Source organism: Neomonachus schauinslandi, chromosome 8, assembly GCF_002201575.2.
Source record: "Neomonachus schauinslandi chromosome 8, ASM220157v2, whole genome shotgun sequence".
Classification (NCBI taxonomy): Eukaryota; Metazoa; Chordata; class Mammalia; order Carnivora; family Phocidae; genus Neomonachus; species Neomonachus schauinslandi.
In genome coordinates, this window is record NC_058410.1 from 130,774,962 (window position 1) to 130,799,847 (window position 24,886).

At 43.5% G+C, this 24,886-nt stretch overlaps 1 protein-coding gene across 1 annotated transcript in view; it reads right to left on the reverse strand.

Moving 5' to 3' along the window:
• LOC110586754 (androgen dependent TFPI regulating protein) overlaps positions 1 to 20,277 on the reverse strand; it is a 58,255-nt gene extending 37,978 nt beyond the window's left edge. Inside the window, exons 1-3 of the mRNA XM_021697050.1 lie at positions 19,866 to 20,277; positions 9,719 to 9,853; positions 8,028 to 8,129 (exon numbers count right to left, since the gene is read on the reverse strand). Coding sequence (XP_021552725.1) covers positions 8,028 to 8,129; positions 9,719 to 9,853; positions 19,866 to 20,108 — 480 coding nt within the window. The 5' untranslated portion in view covers positions 20,109 to 20,277. The remainder of the gene's footprint in view (positions 1 to 8,027; positions 8,130 to 9,718; positions 9,854 to 19,865) is intronic.
• Between the last annotated feature and the right edge of the window lie 4,609 nt (positions 20,278 to 24,886).

Here is a 24,886-nt window from a genome sequence, read left to right on the forward strand (position 1 = left end):
GACAGCCACCTAGTCTCATGCGGCTCAGCATGCATGAGCTCCCTGGAGAAAGAGCTCTTTCTTGTCCCCATGTGCTCACTCCTCCTTAGCTTTGCTTTTGGGTGAAAGGTTAGAGAAAATGGATGAATCTCGTGAGCATATGAAGGTGAAAAAGGATACAGCTGGTAAATAAGTAAGGCTACTGGTAGGGTGGTGGAGTCGACTAGATTTAGGAATTAGTTGACAAAGCAAGCACCTATATATACGGATGTGCCCATGAGATTATGAGGGGGTTGCAGGGCAGGGCCAAGAATGCAAAACTCCAGACAGAAAGTGTCTGAGAGCTAGGAATCCATGGGATGTTGGATGTGTGGCTTGGGGATAAGTGGAGTCACCATCCAGGAGACTAGACAATGCCCTGCAGAAATATTCCACTGCCCGGTAATGCAAGGACCTGGAGGTGAAAGAGATGGTTGCCATGGAAGTAAAGATGAATTAGACAAACTCGAACTTCCAGTTAGGCACAAGGGACTGCTCTGCAGCAGGGAAGATGCAGAGACCAGGAAAGGGGGAGGGGGCAGGTGGAAAGCCCATGGGCAACCCCCTCCTCCAGGTGAGGATGGGGCTCCACAGCTGTCTTGGAGTGGCTGCCAGTAGGCTTCCAAAACAGCCAGAAGCATGGTGTGGCTTTTCTGTGCTGACTCTCTCATCAGGCAGGGGATGTTCCTTGGAATCTGACAGAGAAGGCTCTCCTACCTGGGCTGCTCTTGGGCATTTTCACTTCTGTGCTGAGATTGTGGGATGTTAGCTCTTTCCTACCCACTTAGGTTTTTTTTCTTTATCTTGGTATTTTGGAGGGTTTTAGGATCCTCTGTTATGAGTTTCTCCATCTGGTTATTCTCCAACAAAAAGTCATTCTTCTCATTGGTTGTATTGCACATGGTTGCCATGGAAGTAAAGATGAATTATATCACACAGGAGGGGAGACCCACCAGCATACCCTCAAGGGCATGGAATGATTTTGATTATTCAAATGCCTAGTAACTTCTTAGAAGATATATATAGTGTTTTGATCATTAAAAAAAAAAAGCTTTGACCTTAATTTTGAAATTGGGATGTATTTTCTAAGGGGTATTCTTCTATTTAGAAAGCAGCCTGTTGTTAGAGAACCACGGGATAATGGAATTGTGAAAGCAAACCACTCTTCAGCACACACTGGAAGTTCTCTGAATCAGGATTTTAAAAAATAAAATAATAAAAGATAAACTTTGGCTATTGTGTTTCCTGCTCTCAAGAGATGAAGCAAGCAGGCACCGTGATCACTTGGTTCTAATTACATAAAACTGTGAATGGACTGGTAATCCTTTGGCAGTTCATTATCACAATCTCCCCTATTTACCTTAAGACTTCCTGAGGGGCAAGATGGCTTTATTGTCCTTCCTCAGTTAACTCTGCTCCCTAATCCTGGTTTAGCTTCGGATTTCACTGCTGAGCCTGAAGCATTCATTCAACTTCTCAGTGTTTCCCAGGTGAATGCCCTGGGAGAGCCTAAACTCCTTAGATTAGGAACTGAATAGAATGAATAAAGGTGTAGCTAGAAATGGTTTAAAACAAGAGGACAACCCATAAATAACCCCGAAGACCCATTCTGACCTTCTGGCCTCCAGAACTACACGATAATAAATCTGTGTTGTTTTAAGCCTTTAGGCATGTTACTTTGTTAAGCAGCAAGAGGAAATTAACACATACAACATGACGAAGGCTCTACCACCCCTTACCACCATGCCATCAAACCGCTCTTGAGCAAGTCACTGGAGAGTTCAATATTGCTGAAGCCAATGGAAAATTCTAATTCAAGTCATCTTACAATGTCATCATACTTGACCTCTAGAAGTTTTCACATGCAATACTTCCTCTTTCTTGAAACTTTTGTATACTTGATTTCTGGGAGGCCAGAGGGCACGGGTTTCCTCCTAACTCATGAGCACCTCCTTCTCAATTTCCTTTGTAAAATGCTCCTGCTTCCCCTCCTAGGCACAGGAAATGGAAGGTTCTAAGGCTTCATACTGGGGTATCTTCTCCAACCTTACTTACTCTTTAGGTGATCTTATTTAACTTGAAAAAGAATCATTATGATGAAGACAACCAAGGTTATGGCACCAGTGTGGAAATCTCCTTCATGCTCATATGTACAACTTGCCTATTCTGCATCTCAGTTTTGTTGTCTGTTAGGCATCTCAAACATGTCCAAGCAGAACAAAATTTCCTGTGGCTCCCTCCCTCACTTTACCCAAATTTCTGTGAAAACATCAGCTTACCATAGAGACATCCCCTGGGCACTCTGATTACGCTACACCTTATAGCCTACTAGTTCTAAACACACACACACACACATACACACCATGCTCTGTCCGCTCACCCTACTTTATTTTTATTTTTAGTACTTTCACTAAAGTACCTGACATCATTTATTCTTTATTCATTTGCTTGTCTTCCCCACTAGGATGTATATATTCTCCACAAGGACAGATTTCTGTGGTTTGTTTTTGCATCCTTAGTGCTTAGAAGAGGGCCTGGTACATAGAAAGCACTCTATAAATGCTTGTTAGCACTGCCCCATGTTAAAGTTAAATGCCTTGCTTATTATTATATGTATTAGCTGGTTATATATTATATAAAAATATAGAGATATAATATAATGTAGGCTTCCTATAGTGAGATAACATTTGATAAAAATGGTGTCAATCAAGGTATGGTTTACAAAGGTATTTTTTGAGGAGAGTGTATTTCCAACTATCTCACTGTATGAGAGCTGCATGGTTTCTGTTAATTTTGAACTGTGTTCAAGTGTCCTCAGATGGATCTCCCTTACCACCCTGTGAGTAACATGGGCTGGGGCACTCTATCAGCAGGACATACTTTGGCTGGTATCTTATGTCCTGGGGAAACAGAGGTGGATGGGAGGTGGAGTCTCCCGTGGGAACCTTGACCAGGTCCCTCTTTTTTTTCAGATGTGGACTTTCTGGGGAATAATAACTGGAGGGGGGGGATTGTGTTTGTATTTTTTTACTGCCACAAATGTTCTCTCAAAGATGCTGCATAACACAGCCTCTGCTTTTAATAAGTTAAAAGACTGAGTGGAAATATATATATGTGTATGATATACCTATCTATCTATATATTTATCTATCAATACATATATATATAAAAGATTAGATATAAAATATCTATAGTTTAAGCTTCTTGAGGTTCAGAAACCAACCTAAATTGTTCAGGTTGCCCCCAAGGAGAGTTGATCATTTCTCTTATCACTCCACAGAGATTTCTCTTATTCTCTTATCTCCCCATAGAGATGAAAACAGCTCTATGTATATCATAATGGCTTTTTAAAAATGAATAATTCTTTATTTTGTCTTTTAGATTTGAACTGAGCATTAAAATCATCTGGGAGTCCTCTTTTCAAGTATATGCTCAGTTACTCAGGAGGTCTTAACCTGAGTCCCATAAATGGAATCTATAGACTCATAGATTTCCTGATACACAAAAAGATCTATTCCCAAAGGCTGAAAAACACTGAGCTACACATAGATACCTAGATTGTGGATCTCCTCTGCTCAGAGAAATGGTGGGGTGAGGAATCAGGAAGGCATGGGGGATGGGGTGGTAACTTATGATGACAAAGGGTGGCCCTTTGGAATGGACGTGCCCACAGATGACCTTCTTTACTCATCAGAGTTCACCTACCTCTACTTAGCAGCCCAACTATGTCACAGCAGGCTTATGAGTGGGAGAGAAAAATCTGAGATTGGGTCTGAATTTAGGGAGAGACAACATCTTGCATGCTATGAATGAGTAAGAAACTGAAAGGTATAGAGTTGCCCTGTCTTGACATTATGACTCCCCAGCACACCCCCAGAGAGAGCCCAAAGGCCTTCTAGATTGTTTAGTCATAACACACCTGTCGGTCAAAACCAGGCCAGGACACAGGGGACATAGAAGCCCTCTTCCTGACCACGTCTTTCATTTGGCAATAATTACACACCGTGGCTTGACACCTCATATGGTGATGTCTTCTATTAGTATTAACTATTATTTTATTATTTCACCTTTGTGTGTATATACTAGGCTCAACCAGATTTAAGATTTAACCAAATCAAAAGCTTTGTCAAATATTGACCATGGTGCTACACACACAGTTGGTACTTAATCATTTTTTCAAATGAGTAAATGACAATGTGTGAAATAAGTAAGACGCTAAATCTATCTGGCACTTGCTCCAAGGTAAAGAGCCGAAGTAAGGCCTGTCTCTTGAAAGCAGGTTATTTTGAAACTTCCTTTAATATCGATGAAAGCTTTATCAGTTCTAAAATTCTGTGACCATGCATTGAGAGTTTTATATGATGATAACATATCTACACCATCCTTAATACTTTATAAAGTGCTTGCACACACGTTCTCAATAACTGTGTACTATTTTAAAATGTAGAGGGGCTCTGAGGGGGTTCTCTGATCTATTTCAACTCTCCCCGGTGGCTACCTGAACAATTTAGGTTGGTTTCCAGAGAAATAAGTTCCCTAGCTCCCTTCAGGTTAGGATCTGATGGTTTCCTCAGTTACTGAGTCCTCTTCCTGCTATTTAAGTCTGTGTGCTCTCATTCTATCTTTAGTAGTCATTTAGATAAGACCTGGGGAGTTAATGTTTTCCTGGCGAAACCTGGAAGAACAGTTTGCTGTTCTTCTTCTTCTTTCATGAAGATTTGAGAACGCTTAGCCATGAAAGAGGCAGGTTGATCTACTTTAAATAAGACAGCCTGGCTCTAATGGGAGTTCTTAGGGCACCAGCCAGTGGCAGCCTGTCAATGGTGAATACAAATATCTCACTGATGTTACTATTTGGTTTGAATAAAAAGCACCGGTAGAAAAATGTCCATTAGAGATGACAGTCAACTTTGAATGGCCTTACTTCAATAATGAGTCTCCAATGAGCTAGAAGGATCGGGCTGGGAGGATTCCAAAGACCTGATGAATCATTAAGGAGTTAGAACCACACTGTGGCAAAGGGGAGTGTTATTTCTTAATTTGACAAATACTACTCATTAAATCCAGGGCAGCATCGCAGATGGCAACGGGAAAAATATTCCAAAGCTAAAGCTAGAATAGCAAACATAAGTACTGTTTGGAATGAAAGAATCTTTCAGGAAAGCATGCAACTGGTTATGTACAGCAATAATCCTTATACTGTGGAAGAGAAAAGGGGGTGATTCCCTTTAGATCAGGGCCAGCCACGTATGGAGGCAACTAGTATGAAGTGTCCAGGCTGACCCCCCACCATCACTCTGACCGTCACAATGGTGGTTTCCAGGTACTCACTCCTTTGGATTGTCATGGAAGGACACTGTTAGCACGTAGAGTTGACAAACTGACCCAGTAATAGTCATTTCCATATTCATTCATACTGGTATCTGAGAAATTAGCAGAGAGCATTCCTCGAGGCAACCGATCAGGGGGATTCAATAGTAAGGGCAAAAAAAGTCCAGACTAAGGGACATGATCTGAGAAAGAGGCATGAGATGCAGTCTTGAAGATCTTGGGTTTGGAGCAGAACACAAGGAAGCATGGAAGTTTGGAGGTGACCACATTAGGGATACCCAATGCTGGTTTTGCTGATGCCAACATTTTTCCATAATGGCTCTGTTGGGAGTTTCTCCAATTAAATGAACAGAAAACAGAAGAGTCTGTGTCTGACCCAAGGCAGTTTCCTTCCCCCTCTCCTCTCTTTGTTACCGGTATCATTCCTCCGTGGACTCGGCCCTTTCTCTCTAAAGCTCTCTAAGGTTAAGCCTAATTGATTGACCATAGGACAAGGAGCAGGGTCAACAGAAACTCCCACTGTGAAGGCACAAAATAATCTTAAGACCCCTGTTGTACAATATCTGCCTTAATTAGTTTACGGATATGTTGTACATTATCCAATTATCTGCTTCCAAAATTACCAAAAGTCCATATGGCTGTTTAGCAAGGTCACAAATGCCAGGCATTGCCATTGCAAGGGTTTGGAAGAAATCCAACTTCATGTCTATGTGGAAAATGGAACCCCAAAGAGGTAGCAAGCTTGTAATGGTTGTAAGAGGACTTCTACATAAGCTCACAAAGCCATGAAAAAGGTGTTCAATATATGTGTTTGGCTCCAAATTAAAGACACTTCCTACACTCTTGCCTTTTCATTTTAGTAACATCTAGCTCAGTCACTTGTCCCAAATCACTTCATTTTCTTAAGTCAAGTTTTGGCTTATTACCATACAGATGGGGATTCTGGATTTCTTTTTTTTTAAGTGAGAATTCTCAGTTTGCTATGTTAATCAAGCAGAGTGACATCCTTTTTGATTGCCTGGTGAATTATGAAACCAGATCAAGTCACAGATTTTGCACTTATTGTAACAAAAAGCAAGGAAGAGTGAGTTAGTCTTAAATCCAGCTGTCCCATTTATGAGCTTGGTAGCCCCTAGGGAAATTGCTTAACCTCTCTGAACCTTTTATTTTTTTCTAATTTATAAAAATCAGGATATGGTTGTCATCTAAGGAAAGTTGTGGGAATTAAATGAGCTCATGTTTGAAGAACAGGCTTAGCACAGTATATAGTGCCATTAAAAATCAGGAATATTTCCTACATGGGTGTCTCAGATTAATGTTAATGGGAATTTGGGAAGGTGAGGAGGTGGTTTGACCAAAAGAAGGTGGTGGGAGGGGTTCCTGAGAGGTGGGACTTATTTAATATATAGTTTTTTGTCCTGAACTCTGAATTAGGTCAGAAATTGTGTATCTTTGTCAATTAATAATCACTAACTCACTGAGTACATATTTAAAGTGAAAGTACATTTTTCTGGGGGCAGGGCACATGAAGGGGCAGAGTTAACGGAGTTGCTTTTCCAAACTGATAATCATGTGAGTTTTAAGACAACTGGAAGGGTTAGGAGTGGAAGAAAGTCTGTGAACTTGAAGAACCTTCATATTCTCCCTTGAGGTGTCCCCTGTTTTTTTTTAATGTCATTTACTTTGCAGAATCTGAGACCTCCTTCCAAACTCCTCACTAATGTGGAAATGCATTTGTAAATATTGAGAAGCTGAGCTAGGACTCTGAATATGTCCTGCATACATGCAGTGCCAATGACTCAGACCTCCTCTTTCATCCAAAATGGGGCCAACCATGTACCAGCATGGCTTGTCCAGCTCACTGTTCCTGGCATTCAGATACCAGTGACCTGAATCTCTCAGAATAGGTTCTGTTTACTATTCAGCCCCTCAAAAATAAATGCGTGAATAAAAAACCAAATGGGGATAACTCCAGAGACAAGTAAAGAATAAGTGCATTTGCAACGAATGGTCCTAATCAAGTGTTAGCTAAAGAGCTGCTGATGAGCTGGGAGATGTTCTTTGGGTGTTGGGGTGGATTTTTCATAAAGGTGGCTTGACTTCTTTCCTAGATCAGAATTTCATTACATGTTATTCACTGAAGTCACTTCTCTTTCAGGACTGCGGCTGCCAAGAAATTGCCTGTCCTTACGGTTGGGTGTCTTTTCAATGACTTCAGAGGCAACTTGCAAACAGTGTTGCCTAGATATCCCCTCTGCTTGCAGTGACTCCAATTACAGTAGCTGTTTTTGCTCATTTTGTATCCTCACTGTGCTCTCTATTTATTTATTTATTTAGAGAGAGCACAAGCCAATGTGCATGAGCAGGGGGAGGGACAGAGGGAGACGAAGAGGGAGACTCTCAAGCAGACTCCCTGCTGAGCATGGAGCCCAACACAGGGTTCCATCTCACAACACTTAAGATCACGACCTGAGTGGAAATCAAGAGTCGGATGCTCAACTCACTGAGTCACCCAGGTGCCCCCTCACAGTGCTCTTTAAATAAATAGTGATGGGATGGAAAAGGAGTGAATAGGATGATGGGGACTGAGACGTTTGGAAACATAAATAAGGCACTTTGGAGTTCTTGGTACAGAGCCTGATGCCTTTCCATGGTCACTGAATTTGCCCTTTACTCACCATTGCATGATTCAACCATACTGGAAAGATACCATCTAGGGCCTTAGGGTAAACGAGCTCTCGATCGTAGAGAAAGAGGATCCAGAATGACAAAAATACAAACTGGAAAATAAAATACAAAAATAGCATCATTAAGTCTGTTTTCCATCAGAGCTTTCTAAGTTAACCAAGGAAACTTGGAGAAATAAAAATGGAGACCAGTTTTAAAGATATCCTATAGACAGGTTATAGAAATGTAAAATGAAGACAAACTTCCTGACTGTTGAATTGCTATGTCCACACTCTGGGGATTCCAGAGAATTGGGGATCAATTATTCGTCCTCGTGGCAATCAGGGAGGATATAGATAAACAGGATTCACAGACCATTAAGTCATTCTATTTTAACCAATGACCTCTCTAGTCTAAGCTTTCACCAGGAGTACTGAGATCAGCCACATGGGTGGTTTGAGTCTTACACTTTCCTTGCCCACCCTCTGAGTAGGCATAACAAGGGGACGCAGGGAGACTGGGAGAGGGCAGAAGTGACAAGCGCCCAGGATAATTCACAAGCTAGTTAATGAGAGTTGCATCTCCCCCTTGCTCAGAGCTTTGGAACGATCCTCATCCTCTCATGCCTCTTGGCTCTCTTATCAAAGTGTCTGTCCTCTGTGTTACAAAGTCAATGCAGAGATGGGGGAAAAAATAACCATTAATTTTCCAATCTTCCTATCTTCTTAAATTCCAAAGACTCCATTTCTAAGCCCTAAAAAAAAAAAAAAAAAAAGAATAAACTCCATTGCTACTAAAAACCTGGTCTTTAAATGTATGGGAGTGGAGGAGGAGGTATCCTGCGAAGTAAAACTGGAATGCCAGGACTTGCTCTGTTATCTGAGAACTCGTCAGTGTTTGGGCAGTTTCATTTTGCTTTTAAGTCTGAAGTTTCAATACTGTAGGACGCAGGACAACGACAGGCTGAGGGAGGCAGTCATTTCTAAGCATAGGCCCTGCTGGGCAGCCGGCAGGCTTGATCTCAGTTTGTTTCCATTCTAACCAATGAATGAAAACAGAAGCAGTGTCATCGAAACGTGGGCAGTATCAGCAAATACGCTCACTGTCGCTGGCGTATGTCGGGCCCCCTTCCAGTGTCCATTCATTCAGCAAAATGAGTGAGGTACTCACTGTGCACCCCACACTAGATTATTTTGGACAGACTGTCTTGCTCTCTCCCCAATTGTCTTTTCCACGAGCCAACTCTGAAGTTCTCATACCCTCTCCCCACCCCTTTTTTTATGGTTTCCACTTGCAGAAGTAACATATGCTCATTGTAGCAAGTGAAACAAGATGTATAAAAGGGAAAATGAGTCATCTGTCTCCCCAGCACCCTGCATTCCCAGGACTCTGGTGGAGCCAAAACTATCTTAGTTGTAGTTTGATTAAGAAAGATCCTTCAAACTTCCCCATTAGACATCCACAAGGATCTTGAATCAAACTTTTACAAAGATAAGAAGGCAGTGATAATTCTGGTCAGTAATGAGCCTTCTTTCCTGATGACACTGGGCAACAAGGCGCAGTCCTCAGACAAGACATTCATGCAAATGCACTTGCTCTGATTCACAATAACAGGCACCTGAACAGCCTTGCTGCCCAGGAGAGATGTTGTTCATCCAAATGGACATGTGTATTATATCACTAACACATCTTTGTGACTTACTGTGGAGATCGGAAAAGCCAGCGTGGTAAAAAGCAGGTCTCTGAAGGCGGTCATGAACTTAATGTCTTTTTCCCCCTTAATTCTTTTTAGCACATCTTCCATGCAGGCGACCCCGTAGAAAATGGCCTGCAAGAGCTAAATTCATTACAACAAATGAGGGCATTTTCATTTGCTTTAATTAATACATTCTTCACTGACGTAAAGCTCCATCCCTCTGGGAGCAATGTTGATCTGAGAAGGAGGGGGCTGTTGGCTATGTTGGTTGAGAGCCAATTCAAGGGCTGGTCTTCCAGCTCAGTGGGCCCTGACCTTGCTCGCTAAAACTGATTGAGTAAAGTCGTTTAGAGGATAATAATGTGTACAGTATTTAGTGTAATGGACTCGAGCTAAAATGGAAACAAAATAAAGAGTCAGCTTAAAAGGAGAATGTAATGAGAGATACCTTAGCTGCATGGAGGTAGGCAAGACCAAATAAACAGCACAAGGGCAAAGAGCCAGACACAATGGTGGACATATTCTGGCCTCTTCCCAGGAAGAAAAAAAAAGTTAAATGCTCAGTGCTGCAATCTCATTAAAGAAGCTGGAATCAGGGTCAAGAGCGCCACAAAGGAGCTCTGTGATCTCCTGAGGGAGATTCACAAAATGGCATCTTGCTTATCTGAGAGAGAAGCCAATGTCCTTCTCTGATTGAAAGGGGGTACCTGAAGGCCTTACAAAGAAAATCTGGCTAAGGGAGTGATTTAAATCCACAAGGATAGAGCAGACCAGGGGTTCTGGTGCACCACTAAGTACCACGAGGTCCTGGAGGCGAGGTCAAAGAGAAGTAGGGCCCTTTTCAGCGAAGTAAGACCAGCTAAGGGCAAACTGCCCATTCCTACTGTTTTGCACAAATCTGTGGCTTTTGATTGAAGGCCTCATGGGTCACAATACAGAGTTATGGTTGGTTTTGATTGTACTTGCACTAGATCCCATCCTATTCCGTGAAAGCTCTGGGTACAAAAGGGGCAATCAAGACTCTGCTCTGAGAGTATGAGTCAGGCAAGGTCTGGAACCTAGGGCATTGCTCTCAGGTTGGATCAGGTTGGTTATTGGGGAATGACCTCTAAGGTCTGAATTCTAGGAAAAAGAAGTTCTAGCAGAGCTGGCCTCCTCCCATTCTTTAGCCTGAAGGGGTGGGTGAGGGAGGATCCAGAGGTGAATTGGGCCAGCCATATGCCCAGCTGGGTCCTCAGACCAGCAGCACCAATGTCACCCAAAAGCTTGTGAGAAATGCAGGACCTCAGCCCCACCCCAGACTACGGAATCAGAATCTCTGGGAGTGGGGTCCAGCAACTTGTTAACAAATTCCCTAGGTGATCCTTACATATGCTAAATTTCTGGAAATGCTCACTGGATTAGACATAAATTTATCACTGAAAATTCCTATTGACTACTCAAAGCCATAATAACAGACTTTCATTGATTTCTTGTTATGTGCCAGGCTCTGATCTAGGTTTTTAAATTTCTCATAACCACTTTATGAGGTAAGTCTTATTATTGTGCTCTCTCCCAGCCCATTTTACATATAAAGAAACTGAGGCATAGAGACATAAACAAACTTCCCTTAAGTCTCATGGTGGATAAATGGGGATTTAAAACCCAGAGTCTGGTTCTTGAATCAGACTTAAAAAAAAAAGTCAGGTTTCTTTTGTTTTTTTTTTAATCATTTATTTGACAGAGAGAGAGTACAAGCAGGGGGAGCAGCTGAGGGAGAGGGAGAAGCAGACTCCCCACTGAGCAGAGAGCTCGACACAGGGCTTGATCCCAGGACTCCAGGACCATGACCTGAGCCAAAGGCAGATGCCCAATCAACTGAGCCACGCAGGCACCCAAAAGTCAGGTTTCTAAGAAGAGTTTAGGTAAAACACTGTGGGAGGTTGGAAGAAAGGCAACTATCTCTTGGTGGGAGAATTAAAAATGACTGTGAAAAATACTGATGCCTGATTTTCAACCTATCCCCCCAGAGATTCTAATTTCCTAAGAGGTGTGGCCTGGACTTCAGGATTTCTAAAAATTCTCCCAAGTGATTTTAACTGGGACTGCTAAGGTTGAGAACCAGTTGCGTAGAGGAACTTCTGTTTGGACATTTGGATCTGGCCTTCCCAATAGAGGTGGGACAGTGAAGATCCAGGGAGTGAACCCTCCTGGTGGGATGAGCTTGGAGAAAGAGAGAGAGAGAGAAGTGGAAAGTGAATGCAGGGGCAACGCCCTCATCCACAGGGCATGAGGGGCAAGGGGACAGCAAAGTAGCAAAGAATGATCAGATGGTAGAAAACCGAGAAGGTACAAGAGTCCCATGGTCCATGAAGGGAGGAGGAAATTTTGAGCCAGAAGGGTGGTTCCAGAGAGGGGTGGGCAACAGTTTTACATGTCACAAAGAGGTGGCCACCCCAATACTCATCATCTACTTTTGACATTCAGCCCTCGGACTGTAGAATTTGGAGCAATCTTTTGTACATGGATGTTAGAGGAAGTCACCTCCTCCTCCACTCTTTCCACTCCCCCAGAGCAGCTCTCACCTCATCCCTGGTTTCACTTCCAGCTGTTCAGGCCACAGCAGGCAGCTGTTTTAGTTAGGAAGGCGGGCATGGGGCCTGGGCCCTGGCGCGGAGGCCTGCGCTCTTCTATCAACAGAGCAATTAATCATGTACTGAGCACTGAGCGTCTGCCAGGTTTTCCGTCTTTGGGGAGAGGCTACCTCCACCCAGCATGTGAAGTCCGTGTGACCACTTTCCTTAGCAAGAGCTTCCTAGAGGCACCATGAGTCAAGCTCGTCCTAACTTTCTCTGGCTCTTCCCAAAAATGTGGAAATTGGATTGGCAGGAAAGAACACATGACTCAGAGCCTCCCTGGCTTCTCCTTCAACAATAAAACTTTTCTCCACACTGCAAATTTGCCAATCACCTCTCCACCTCTCCCCACACACACCCCCACCCCCCACCGCCCAGCCCCGCTCACATGTATATGCTAACTGTGTACGTGGAGCAGCCTCGTCCCCACTGATCTCAATCTGCATTGACATGCCATCAACTGTATCAACAAGGAATATTTGTGGAGCCCTCACAAAGGAACTCAGGAGGGAGGCGCTGGGGTGTTGCCAAGAGAAATAAGCCAGAACTAGGGCAGAGAGGAGCCACACAGCAGAGCTGGAGGGCAAGGCGCCATGAGCTCCTTCAATGGGGAGGTTTCTTGGAGGGCCCTGAGGACAGGTTAGTATCAACTCACCCAATGCGACATGGGTCTGCTCATCCCCTGATGACAATACAATGAAGTGTTTGTAAAACAAGCCCAGAAAGAACAGTCAAGGGAGAAAATGGTAGCTATCAGGGACTGAACTGTGTCCCCTCAAAATTCTTATGTCGAAGTTATAACCTTCAGTGGTTGTATGTGGAAATAGGGTCTTTAAAGAAGTAAATATGCAAAAACAAGGTCAGTCAGGGTGGGTCCTGATCAAGTATGACTGGTGTCTTTCTAAGAAGAGGAGACTAGGATGCAGACCACATGCACCATGAGGCAGGACCACGTGAAGACACGGGGAGAAGAAAGTGGCCATCTGCAGGCCGTGGACGGGGCTTCAGGGGAAACCGACCCTGCAGACGTCTTGATCTTGGACTTTCAGCATCTGGAACTGTGAGAAAATTAATTTCTGTTGTTTAAGTCACCCAGCCTGTGGTGCTTTGCTTTGGCAGTCCGAGCAGACCAACACAGTAGTGATGAAACAAGATGGCAACAACCAGCCTCCTTTGAAGAATATCACAACAACATGACTGTCATTTACATTTCTCAACTATTTGGGCTGCCCAAGAAAGCAGAGCTGATGGTATCTCGATCAGGGTTTATTTCAAGCTACAGCTCTGTGATTTATCTCTTCTACCAATTCTTTTCTAAGTCTGTTTGTTCCTTGTGCCTTTTTCTGAAATGTTGCTGGTCTAAGTTTGTTAGCTGGCTTCCGTTTTTGCTGCTCGCTAAAAAATTTACCACCTGGGAAGGCTGAATTACATTTTTTATAAGTAGTGCAATTTAAGAAACCATAGCTAAAGGAAATTTTGTTTTTACATTCACGTGTCTTCACAAGACTCACAAAAATCTTGAAATGATGGAAACTTCGCCTTTCTAAGTCATCAAGTTAATTTCTTTGCCTTTAAGCCAGAACCTTCTTCGACTATCTCAGGAAATGAGAATTTCTTCTATTTAAAAAATAATTCCAGAGAGGGAGATTCCACAAGTTTCCTGAACAAGACATTACAAATCTTATTGGATGAGTCAAGTCACCCAACGCCCAGCCCAGCTCTGTGCCTGACTTGAACAGGCTGGGACTTTCTTAGGTCTTGCCTTTGAAATGATGCAAGACTTGCAGTGGGAGACTATTCCAGAATAAAAGAGCAAATGGAGACTAATTGTGGTGAGTATTTTCTGTAACTGTGGCAGTGAGGGTAGTTTGGGGGCAGGTAGAGGAAGCCTTTGCTAAAATAGATCTGCACTGTATATGTAATAGACTGTTTCAAGCATCATTCATGTGCATTTAGCTTAAGTAAAAAACTGAGATAAAAAACACAGAAGAAATGATATGAAGAATATAGGCTGGCATGAAGAGGAGGGGGAAAAGAAAAGAGAAGAAACCAAGAGAACACTGAAGGACAGGTTGGAAAAAGAATTCTAAGAATGTTCAGCCAGGGTTGCATAGCGGCTGACCACTGGCTTCAGAGTAACAGCAGGATGGGCAGGCTGTGGGTAGGCTCCCTTACAGGTGGGGTGGGGTTCCCTAGAAAGTGACTCTGACCAGGTAGACCCCGGTTCTGGTCATTTATTCATGCAACCAACATTCACAGAGTGCCTGTTAGGTGTCAGAAACTCAGAAACTGTATTAGACATAGTACAGGCTAGGGCGGGTTCTGTGCTCATGTGTCTTTATTAAGAAGAAGAGAGGAGAAAGAGGAGGAGGAACCCTTTCTGTATGTTTACTATTTTACATCATGTAGGTCAGGTTCCTTGGGAAACAGAAGCAGATTCTTAGATCTGCCTGCAGAGTGTTCATTGAGGAGTGCTCTCAGAACAGCTGTGAGAGGGAGGGAAGGGGGCAGGGGGAGCAGGAAAGAGCAGCAGGAAAAGATGAAAGGCAATGCCCTTGCATGGAATCAGCTGGGCCCCAAAGGAGCTGTGGAGCTGAGCTGGCGCTTCAGAGTTGTCCTGGAGCCTGGCCTTTCTACCCCAAATCAACCAGTCATTGGATGCAGCAACCCCAGGGAGGGCCCTGAGCCTTGTCTAGGCAGCTCCCTTCTGCTAAGGGCATTTCTGGGACAGGACCTCAGCTGTGAATCATCAGCAGCCAACACTCCTCCCGAAAGCTGGGGAACGAGTACCTTGATGCTGGGGAACGAGTACCTTGATGCTGGGGACATGGGGGGGATCTGGGGGTCACACCAAGGCATCCACTCCATATGAGGATACTGAGGCTCAGGGATGTTAGGTAACTCACTCAAGATCACACAGCAACTGAACAGCAGAGCTAGCATTCACCCCCAGGCAGCCCGGCTCCAGAAGCTGGATCTTCAATCACTGACCTCTCTACGGTGTGTAAAGAACCTACCAGAATGTCACGGTTGCCCAGTTAAGTTACAGCTATTTTATTTTGGGTGTTGGTGGTGACAATTTCCTGCCATCAGTTGTCATCCTTTCAGCTATCTGAGAGCTGAAAACAGTGGCCTTAAGCATCTTTGTGAATAGACAGTCAAGTGTATTCCTGAGTTTAGGGGTTGAGCTTAAGAGTTCCACAGATGAGTGTATTCGCCTGATGATGGAAATTAAAGGTTGGCCCCAAGTGGGTCCTGTAACATAAATGGATCCCTGTCTTTTCATTGTTTGTGAGCTGCTTTGGAGTTTGGACCAGTGGAAGGTCCTCAAGGATTTCTCTTCCCCCGGTCCTGCTTTGCAATCTCTGAGGACCTATGTGATGAAGTTGCTGTTGTCAGGGTGACAGCTTGAGGAGAACGAGGTCAGAACTGCACGAGGCTTGGGCAACTTCATGATAAATGGTGGGAAAGGTCGTGTCTCTGTTGGTTAAGCGGGGAGGGGCCACCCAGAATCTCCCCTGGAGATCCCAGTTATGTGGCACAATGTTTCAGGAGGAATTTTATTTTTAAAAAGAGGAAAACCCAGTACACTGTATAAAGCCAACAAGTTAAATTGTAGCTAAAATTCCCCTCCATCCCCACCTCCTATCTTAAGTTCCCTGAGGTCAGGGGCAGTCCCTGGATGGAAATGGAGTGGATAGAGAGGAGGGGACCCAACATTTGTGGAAGTCCCAGGCACTGGAAGCCTGAACTGACATGAGCACCCTGAGGATGTCCACAGCACTGCCATGTCTCCACACCCAGCTTCAGGGGCATCCCCATTCGGCATGACTCACTGCTCTCTGCTGGAGCCTGACAACTCTACTCCCAGGATGGCCCCAGTGCCTGAAGGCTGTACCTGTACAGCTAAAGGTGGCTCCACAGTAGCCATCCTCTGGCTGGGAAGCTGGAGCATGCACCCTGCAGAGAGAGAACCTGAGCAGTGAGGCGGGTGGGCAACTCTTGCCTGGATCTAGAACCCACCAACCAGGGTGCTGTGAGGTAACCCATGTCCCACTAAATCACCTTGCCTTCTGCATGGCCTCTACTCAAAGATGAGAAACTAGAAGCTCATCACCACCCTCCTATCTTTGCTCCTCAACATCCAGTGTGTACAGCATTCTGAGAGCTTCCTGCGTGTTGAGTCATGCATTCCTCATGGTCATTCTGTGATGAGGCAGTCCTTTTATTTCTATTTGGCAGATTTGGAAACGCAAAACACAAAGAAATACCTAGCCCAGGATCATAGACCCTGGAGGTGGTAGAGCTGAGGTGCCATCCCAGAAATTCATGACAGTAGAGCTAGGCTTATAACCATGCAGCTACACAGCCTCTCTCTCCCAACAGAGAATTGGCTCCCTCTTCCCTGGGGTGGGTATACTCCCTCATTAGGCAAAAACTCAGATCTCCCCTCTCTTTTCTTTACTCTCCTTGGGCACTGGGCAGGAATTGGTCACTGTCACCAACTCTCAGTGGCACCCCTCCCATGCCACCCCCTGCCACCAATCCTGTGTGTCTTCTCTTTGAATGCTATAGGATGCTTCAAGAAGAAAATGGGGATGCTCAGAATGTTGACCTGCACTAAGGTGGATTGTGCTCTTGAAATGAGGCATAAGTGATATTCAGCCAAGTAAAAATTAAAGCTATTTAAAGGGAGGGGGGTAAATTTCCTGGAGAGCAGGAAAGGGTACTGACTTCAACAAGCTTACATAAAATAAATTTAAGAGTATTACAGCCAGTTATGAGACTCTGTGCCTTTATAAACACAACTATTCACTAATAATTAATCATTAGTTAACACCAATTAATCATTAGGAAACACGACTATTAAATCAGCCCATGAGGCCTTAAGAGCGAGAAATGTTAAGGCTCAGGATCTCAGCTTGAGTAACATATTTGGAATCTATCTTTAAATTGATCCTTTGAAACATGGTCAACCCATCTTCACCAATTAGAAAACTTTGCATTAAGTCATACTTTCAAGATGGCACCTAACAGAGCCCAGAAGGGAAACAGCCACAGGTAAGCAAGGCCCTCTCTGCTCATTTCAAGAGACGAAAGATGTCAGAAGAGATAATACTGCTCAGGAAGGCAGAAAACGCTGAAGGTCAGTGCAGTCAACATACCAAGTCGCTTAATTTTTCTTCTGGGGGCACTCCGCGCCAGCCACTGTAGCAAATACAATGTAGAATGTTAGGAGACAAAACTCCTGTTTTAGAGCCATTTACAGTTTGATTGGAATGTTAAAGACTCACATGTAAGTGGAAATAAGAAAATAATACTATACATAAATAAGCAGAGACTGAGAGATGCTGTAAAAACTCAGGGAAAGGAAAAACAAATGTGGGTTGGAGTTGGTCAGCAGAGATTCTAAGGAAAACATGGGATTTTGGGTGGTCTATGAAAGTGGCAAAGTGGTGGAGAGGCAGGTAGGTCTTTCATCCAAAGATGGTGTGAATATAGGCAGAGTGGTGATGGCAAGAAGCCTAGGGACCAACACTGGAGAAGACACAGGTCTTCCTGGAGAAGAGACCAGCTTTTCTGGGGACAGGGGGACTTGAAGGCTGAGTAGGCAGGTGAGCTCTTAAGTCAGGAGTTTGCAATTGGTTCCATAATGTAGGAGGGAGCTACTGTGATTTCTTGAGTAGCAGAACCACCCTGTGCAAGCAGGCTCATGATGTTTATAACAAAACCAAACCAAAACCAGTGCTTTGGAAAGATGAATTTGGAATCTGAGAGGTTGACGGATGGATTGCTAATAAGAGGGCAATGAAGAGATAATCTCGTCACCCAAGTACAAATTAATAAGAGCCTATAATTAGAGGGATAGTAAGATTGGGGAAGAAGGGAATGAACCTAAGGAAAGGAAAAACATAGGATTTGGTGGCTGATTCATCAGGGAAGCGAAAAGAGGATTATTACTAGGAAAGAATAGTGTCTTTGACAAGATAAGTGTTTTTTTCCATTCTTGGAAATATGAGGGCTCTGGCGCATGGAACTGAGAATGAAGAAGTCAGGGAGCTGGTTCATGGTAGTAGGTGGAAAGTCTGTTCTCAGCCATGTTTACTGTGAGGTGGGACATCCATACTGGAATTTGGTTTAGATTCCACCATCAATCCTGGCTACAGAACCCCCTGTCTTTTAGTTGACTATTTTTTTAAAAGGTTTTATTTATTTATTCGACAGAGAGATAGCGAAAGAGGGAACACAAGCAGGGGGAGTGGAAAAGGGAGAAACAAGCTTCCCGCTGAGCAGGGAGCCTGATGTGGGGCTCGATCCCAGGACCCTGGGATCATGACCTGAGCCGAAGGCAGACGCTTAACGACTGAGCCACCCAGGGGCCCTTAGTTGACTATTTTTAATATAAAGCCAATAGATACTCAAAGCTGAGGTTTTCACTGTATTATCCTAGCTCCAAAAAAGCATTTCTTTGTGGTTTTTTATTTGTGTGTTTGTTTTATAAAATTCTACGATTGAAAGAAAGAGTCACCTTGATAATTTCAAGTACACAAGAGCTGCCAGGTCTCAAATCTTTCAAGCCCAAATCAAAAGCCAGCAAGTGGCCAGAGAGGAGGAAGCAGAACCTCCAGGCCCCTTGGATTTGAATCTGAATTTCCCCTCCTTAGCACTGTAGAGTGTCACTTTTCCCGACCATGCATAACCTCTGCTTAGGATTGTGATTCCCAAGGATTGGAATATTTTGCCCAGTTTCTGAAATCAGAGGTTTTTATGGCACCCTACATTTTAGTTAAAAAATCTCAAACATTAATTAGCATCCCCAAAGGCTATACTATTTTTAGCTTTTAACTTTAATATTTTTACATACTCCCAAAACAGTTTTTAAAAACCTACTTTTTCCCATTCATTCACACTTCATTCATCAGAATATGGTCAGCTGGGCTACAGAGACAAGAAGGAATTGAGTCATAGGATTGGTTGGTAAATTGTTGAAAATGTGTATTTGCCATTTGGTTGAGTGATTCATCCTTTAAGATGGAGCCTGAGCCTATAAAAAATTGAAGTGGGATCTGAACATGGCAAAATGTGTTTGCTTTTCTTAGATAAATCTGTTAGTCTGTGCTGGAAAATGGCATCATTCCCCCATTGGAAATTGTGCTTCCCACGCAACATACGCCACTCTGCCTTCCCTCACAGATTTCCCCAAGCAAAGTTCAAAATCCCGCTTGTGTTTGTAGTCAATCCCATGGTGAAACCATTAATTTAGTCTTTCCATTTGAGCTCATCTGAGAAGAACTCCAAGATATGATTCTTTTCAAAAGAGTGTTTAACAATTAGCACAAAAGATAGGAACCGGTAACTTCTGAACTGGGTTTCTCAGAGCAAACTATCAAGTCAAAAAGAAAGCCAAAACTCACAGACAATGAAGAAGGAAGAAAAAGAATGGAATTTTGTATTTAATAAAACTCAAAGGTCATATGTGTAAAAACACTGTTCTATAGACAAATAGCTTGCTTCCTGGTATGGTCATATGGACTTACCAGATTTAGCAATGTCAAATACTTCCACTGTCCGCCATTGAGAAAGATTTTGGATTTCTGCTGGTCTCTTCCTCCTTTTTGTGAGATGTAATAATTGAGAAAAATATACCAGCTCATAACAAGGAAGTGGTATATGCAGGTACAAGTCCTCATCATGGCTAGCTCTGACCAGGGAGTCGTGAATGACTCGGGTAGCTTTCCTCTGGTGTCCTTCTGCGGGTCACAGCCGGAGTCATAAGGCATGCCTGAGAGCTGTAAAACACACCCCTCTGGGATTTGGGAGTTCCAACAAGACTGAATTTTGCTTCTCTCATAGGCTCCCTCCCCGATAAACTTGGGAGACAGGATTATTGCTGGTTTTCAGATGCTTTCATTTAAATAATGATAAGTAATCCCCAGATTTGCATAAGTTTCAACACTTAGGTTTTGAAGAGGAGCAGTGTGGGGGAGGCAAGATCTGCACTTTGCACTGTTTGGCTGGGGTGGGAGTTAAGGGACCTTATTGTGAAACACCAATGAACTCTAATCAATACTGTCAGGGCCATATCCTCTTCTTTCCTTTTTATCTGGGCGGAACAAGGAAGTTGGAATAATACTTCTTGAGAGATTAGGGTCAGGTTGATAGACTAGACGGGAGAGATTATGGGCATGTTTATGGCACAGAGGGAGGTCAATAGAAAGGGAAAGGATATTATAATCTTGCTCCTGAGTCTCTAGGGCCCTATAAAATCTGTAACAAACTGCTCCTCCAGGGAGCAGCCCCAAGGCTTTTTTTTTTTTTTTTTTTTTTTAGTTTTGTATCTATACCTTAGAGAACCAAAGGTTACCCAGGGTTGCCCCAGATCATTTACAAGGGTGTTTCTGTGCCCTGAGAAGAAAGACGCATAGCAAGAGATCTGTGGCCAAAGAAGCATAGGAAGAGGTGTGTAGTCATGGCCCACATACCTGAGTTTAGACATTGCTGGGAGAGAGTGGGGGTCTCTGCATTGCCTTAGAGAGGACGAGAATGTGCTTAGGCTGGGCAGACTTTACAGAACCGGGCCCTGCTCAAGCTCAACAGAAGGTACCTGAGAGAGCACTAGAAGTGTGATACCTTGTGACATCACCAGCTTGTTTCCCTGGGCAACTGACTCAGAGGGTTCTGAACAAATCCCCGAGGGAAAGGCTCCCAATGCTCTTATGTAAATCTGGAGCTGATGCTGTTCAATGATTTAATTAGGGCTAACAAGTACTGGGAGAAAGAACTAGAGGCCACACATGGAGGGCAAAACAAAACCAAACTCACCTCCTAAGAGTCATCAAGAGAGAGGGTATATGGTGGCCAGGGGTGGGGAGAACAAACCTGAGCCTGCAGTAGAGGGTCTTCATTGAAAGTGTTCCCAAGGGAAAGGATGATCTGGCAAAGGTAACATAAAACTCTGTGCACATGTGCAAGACTGTTGAATCTCAGATCTGTACCTCTGAAACAAATAATGCAATATATGTTAAGAAAAAAAAAAGAAGAAGAAGAAGAAGGTAGCAGGAGGGGAAGAATGAAGGGGGGGAAATCGGAGGGGTAGACGAACCATGAGAGACGATGGACTCTGAAAAACAAACTGAGGGTTCTAGACGGGAGGGGGGTGGGAGGATGGGTTAGCCTGGTGATGGGTATTGAGGAGGGCATGTTCGGCATGGAGCACTGGGTGTTATGCACAAACAATGAATCATGGAACACTACATCTAAAACTAATGATGTATGGGGATTAACATAAGAATAAAAAAATTAAAAAAAAAACAACTCTGTGCACAATTTCATGGCCTAGGTTAAAAGTGCAAATAGAGCAGCTCATGCTTTGACAGTGTTTATTATGTGACAGGCCTTGCTCCAAGTGCTTTATACATACTAGCTCATTTAACACTCTAAACACCAGTTTGAAGGAAGCACTGTTCTGAACCTCACTATGATGAACCTCGTTTTCAGATGGGGCTGCTAAAAGGAAGCTCAAAAAGTAGCAAGAGATGGAGGTGCAGTCTGCACTCTACCCAGTGTGCCTGACAACAAAGAAGCAATGTTTGCACTGCATACCCTCGGACTGCCTTGGCGATGTTTCTCCACCCCATGCTGAACCTCTTTTATCCTCTCTCTTACCCATGGGAAAATGCCCTCAGGAAAGGATCAGATCTGTTTTGAAACTTGGTGCACATATAACTTATTGTGCTATGTCTCCTGGGGTGTTTTCATGGTACACGCCATTATAGATTTAGGGGTTTTATCCCTTTATACAAAAATCTCAAGCCTAAGTCTGCAGATGGGTAAGGATTTGAGGCAAAAGCGAGAAAAGAGAGGAAGACAAAGACCCAAATCTCTGGAACATGTACATCCAACCTGGAAGCTGGCCTTTTAACACTTGGATTTTTTTTTCCTGCATTAATCTCAATGCCCATAGATGAAGCCTTTCATAAATATTTATACAGTTGGGGTACCTAGGTGGCTCAGTAGGTGAAGTGTCTGACTCTTGATTTTGGTTCAGGTCATGATCTCAGGCACATGAGATCGAGCCCCACATCAGGCTCTGTGCTGGGTGTGAAGCCTGCTTAAAATTTTTTCTCTCCCTTTCCCTCGGCCCCTCCCCCCTTCAAAAAAATAGAGAGAGAGATACAGTTATTTAAACTTATTTGTACGTTGTTCAATGTTTGATATTGGAATCCAATTGTTAACATTTTAATCTGATAACATTAATCTATCTATCTATGAGGATTTGTATATAGAAAATATGTAATTTTTTTTAAAGATTTTATTTATTTATTTGAGACAGAGAGAATGAGAGACAGAGAGCATGAGAGGGAGGAGGGTCAGAGGGAGAAGCAGACTCCCTGCCGAGCAGGGAGCCCGATGTGGGACTCGATCCCAGGACTCCAGGATCATGACCTGAGCCGAAGGCAGTCGCTTAACCAACTGAGCCACCCAGGCGCCCCGAAAATATGTAATTTTTTAATTCAATATATTTTCTTATAAAAATTTCCACAAAAATGTTGTCTAAAGGAAATGCTACCTTGTGGCCATGTTCACATCATAATTTGTATCTGTGGTTGAGTAACCAGATAAATGTCCATGAAGCACTTTGACCATCTGCTTCCTACTCTGAGACCAGGTGGAGCTTTGGGGAATAAAGACAGTGTCACCACTTAGGTACACGATATTATTAACTAATATATAATAAATCTGCTGTTAGCCAGCCTTTCTCCACTCTCCAAGTATCTGGAGGCCTCGTGTCATATCTAGGAGGAGAAGAGAATTGTTCCCTAACTTAATAAAAAACTTGACAGAAATACACACTTTTTTCATGGGAAATACTAAAAATATAAAATAAGCATATTTCACATTTTGAATGGAACAGATAACTTGACTATTAAAAGTAACTTTCTTTAAAACTCTCTAACTTCTGGAAGTTTAGAACACCAATCTTTAATTTCACAAATACTTATTGACTGAGCAACTGCTAATTGCCAGGTACTTACTAGGCTCTGCAGATTCCCTGGGGAATAAGAGAGATCCAATCCCTGCCCTGATGGAGTTTTTATTCTAGTAAGGGAGATGGACATTAAATAATAATACAATCAGGTGTTGATTTATAATTATGGTAGCTTCTGTGGAGGATAACAGTGTGAGACTGGGAGTGGTCTGAGGTCAGGGAAGCTGGCCCTAGGAAGCCACCTGTGAGCAGAGCTGTCCTCTCAACACTCCCAACAAGCTCCGACTGTCCTTCCCAATCTTTTTTTGTGAGCTCCTCTTTCTCTGCCAGTTCCTTATGTGTTCATGTTTCCCAGGGAGCTGCTTCAGCCCTCTGTCCATCTCCCTACATACTCACCCAAGTGATGCTGCCCACTATCATGGTTTCTACCACGACTTTCCAGTCTATAACCACAAATTTTATATCTGTATTCCCAGCCCTCCCCCCAACCCCACAAAACTTCAAACATGTCTTTGACTACTTGTTGCATATTTCCCTGAATGAGTCAGATGCACCTCACACTCAAGATGTCTAAAATGAACTCACTAGTTTGCCCCAAACCTGACCTTTTGTCTCTATCCTCTGTCTTGGGGGGGATGACCCCATTGTCCAACCTGGGAATCTTCTTTGTCTCTTCTGTCTCCCTCACTGCCCAAGTCCTGCCAACTTCATCTCCCAAATCAAACTCAAGTCAGCCCTCCTCTTTCCATTCTGTCTACAACTGCCCTAGTTCAAGCCTTCCCAATCTCTTCCCAGTTGGTACTGTCTTCTAACTTGTTTTCTGGATTCTAGTCTTATCCCCAACTCCATTCTTCCCTAGGTCAGGAAATGAGTCTACCCAAAAAGCCAATCTTAACATATTCCTCCCTGGCTTAAATCCCTTTACTGTACCAATATCCACCTACAGGAGAGAATCCAAGTTTCGTAACTTTTTATAAACTGTCCCATCTGGCTTTGGTACTCTCTCCAGCCTCATCTGTGGTTTCATATTTTATTTCCTCCAACCACACTTGGCTAGATCATGTGTGAGTGCTTTGCTCCTACCACCTCCTCTCCCTGATGGCCTCCTTTCAACATGTCTTTGACTGGATGTCTCATAATCATCCTCCAAAATGCAGCTCAGCAGTTCTCTAGGAACTCTTCCCTGAACATCTCCTCAACCAAGCCATATTAAATATCCCCCTCTAGTCTTCCTTAATACCCTGTGCATCTCTGCAAATTGCGTGAGGAGTATTACCATCTTAGTCCATTCAGGGTGCTATGACAAAAATACCAGACTGGGTAGCTTATAAATGACAAAAACTTATTTTTTACGGTTCTGGAGTCTGGGAAGTCCAAGATCAAGGTGCCAGCCGACTCAGTGTCTGATGAGAGCTTCCCGGTTCATTGATGGTCATTTCTTGCTACGTCTTCATCTGTGGGAAGGGATGAGGGATCCCATCTAAGGCAATAATTCCATTCATGAGGGCTCCACCCTTGTGGTTCAATCACCTCCTTATGATCCCACCTCCTAATATCATCACTTTAAGG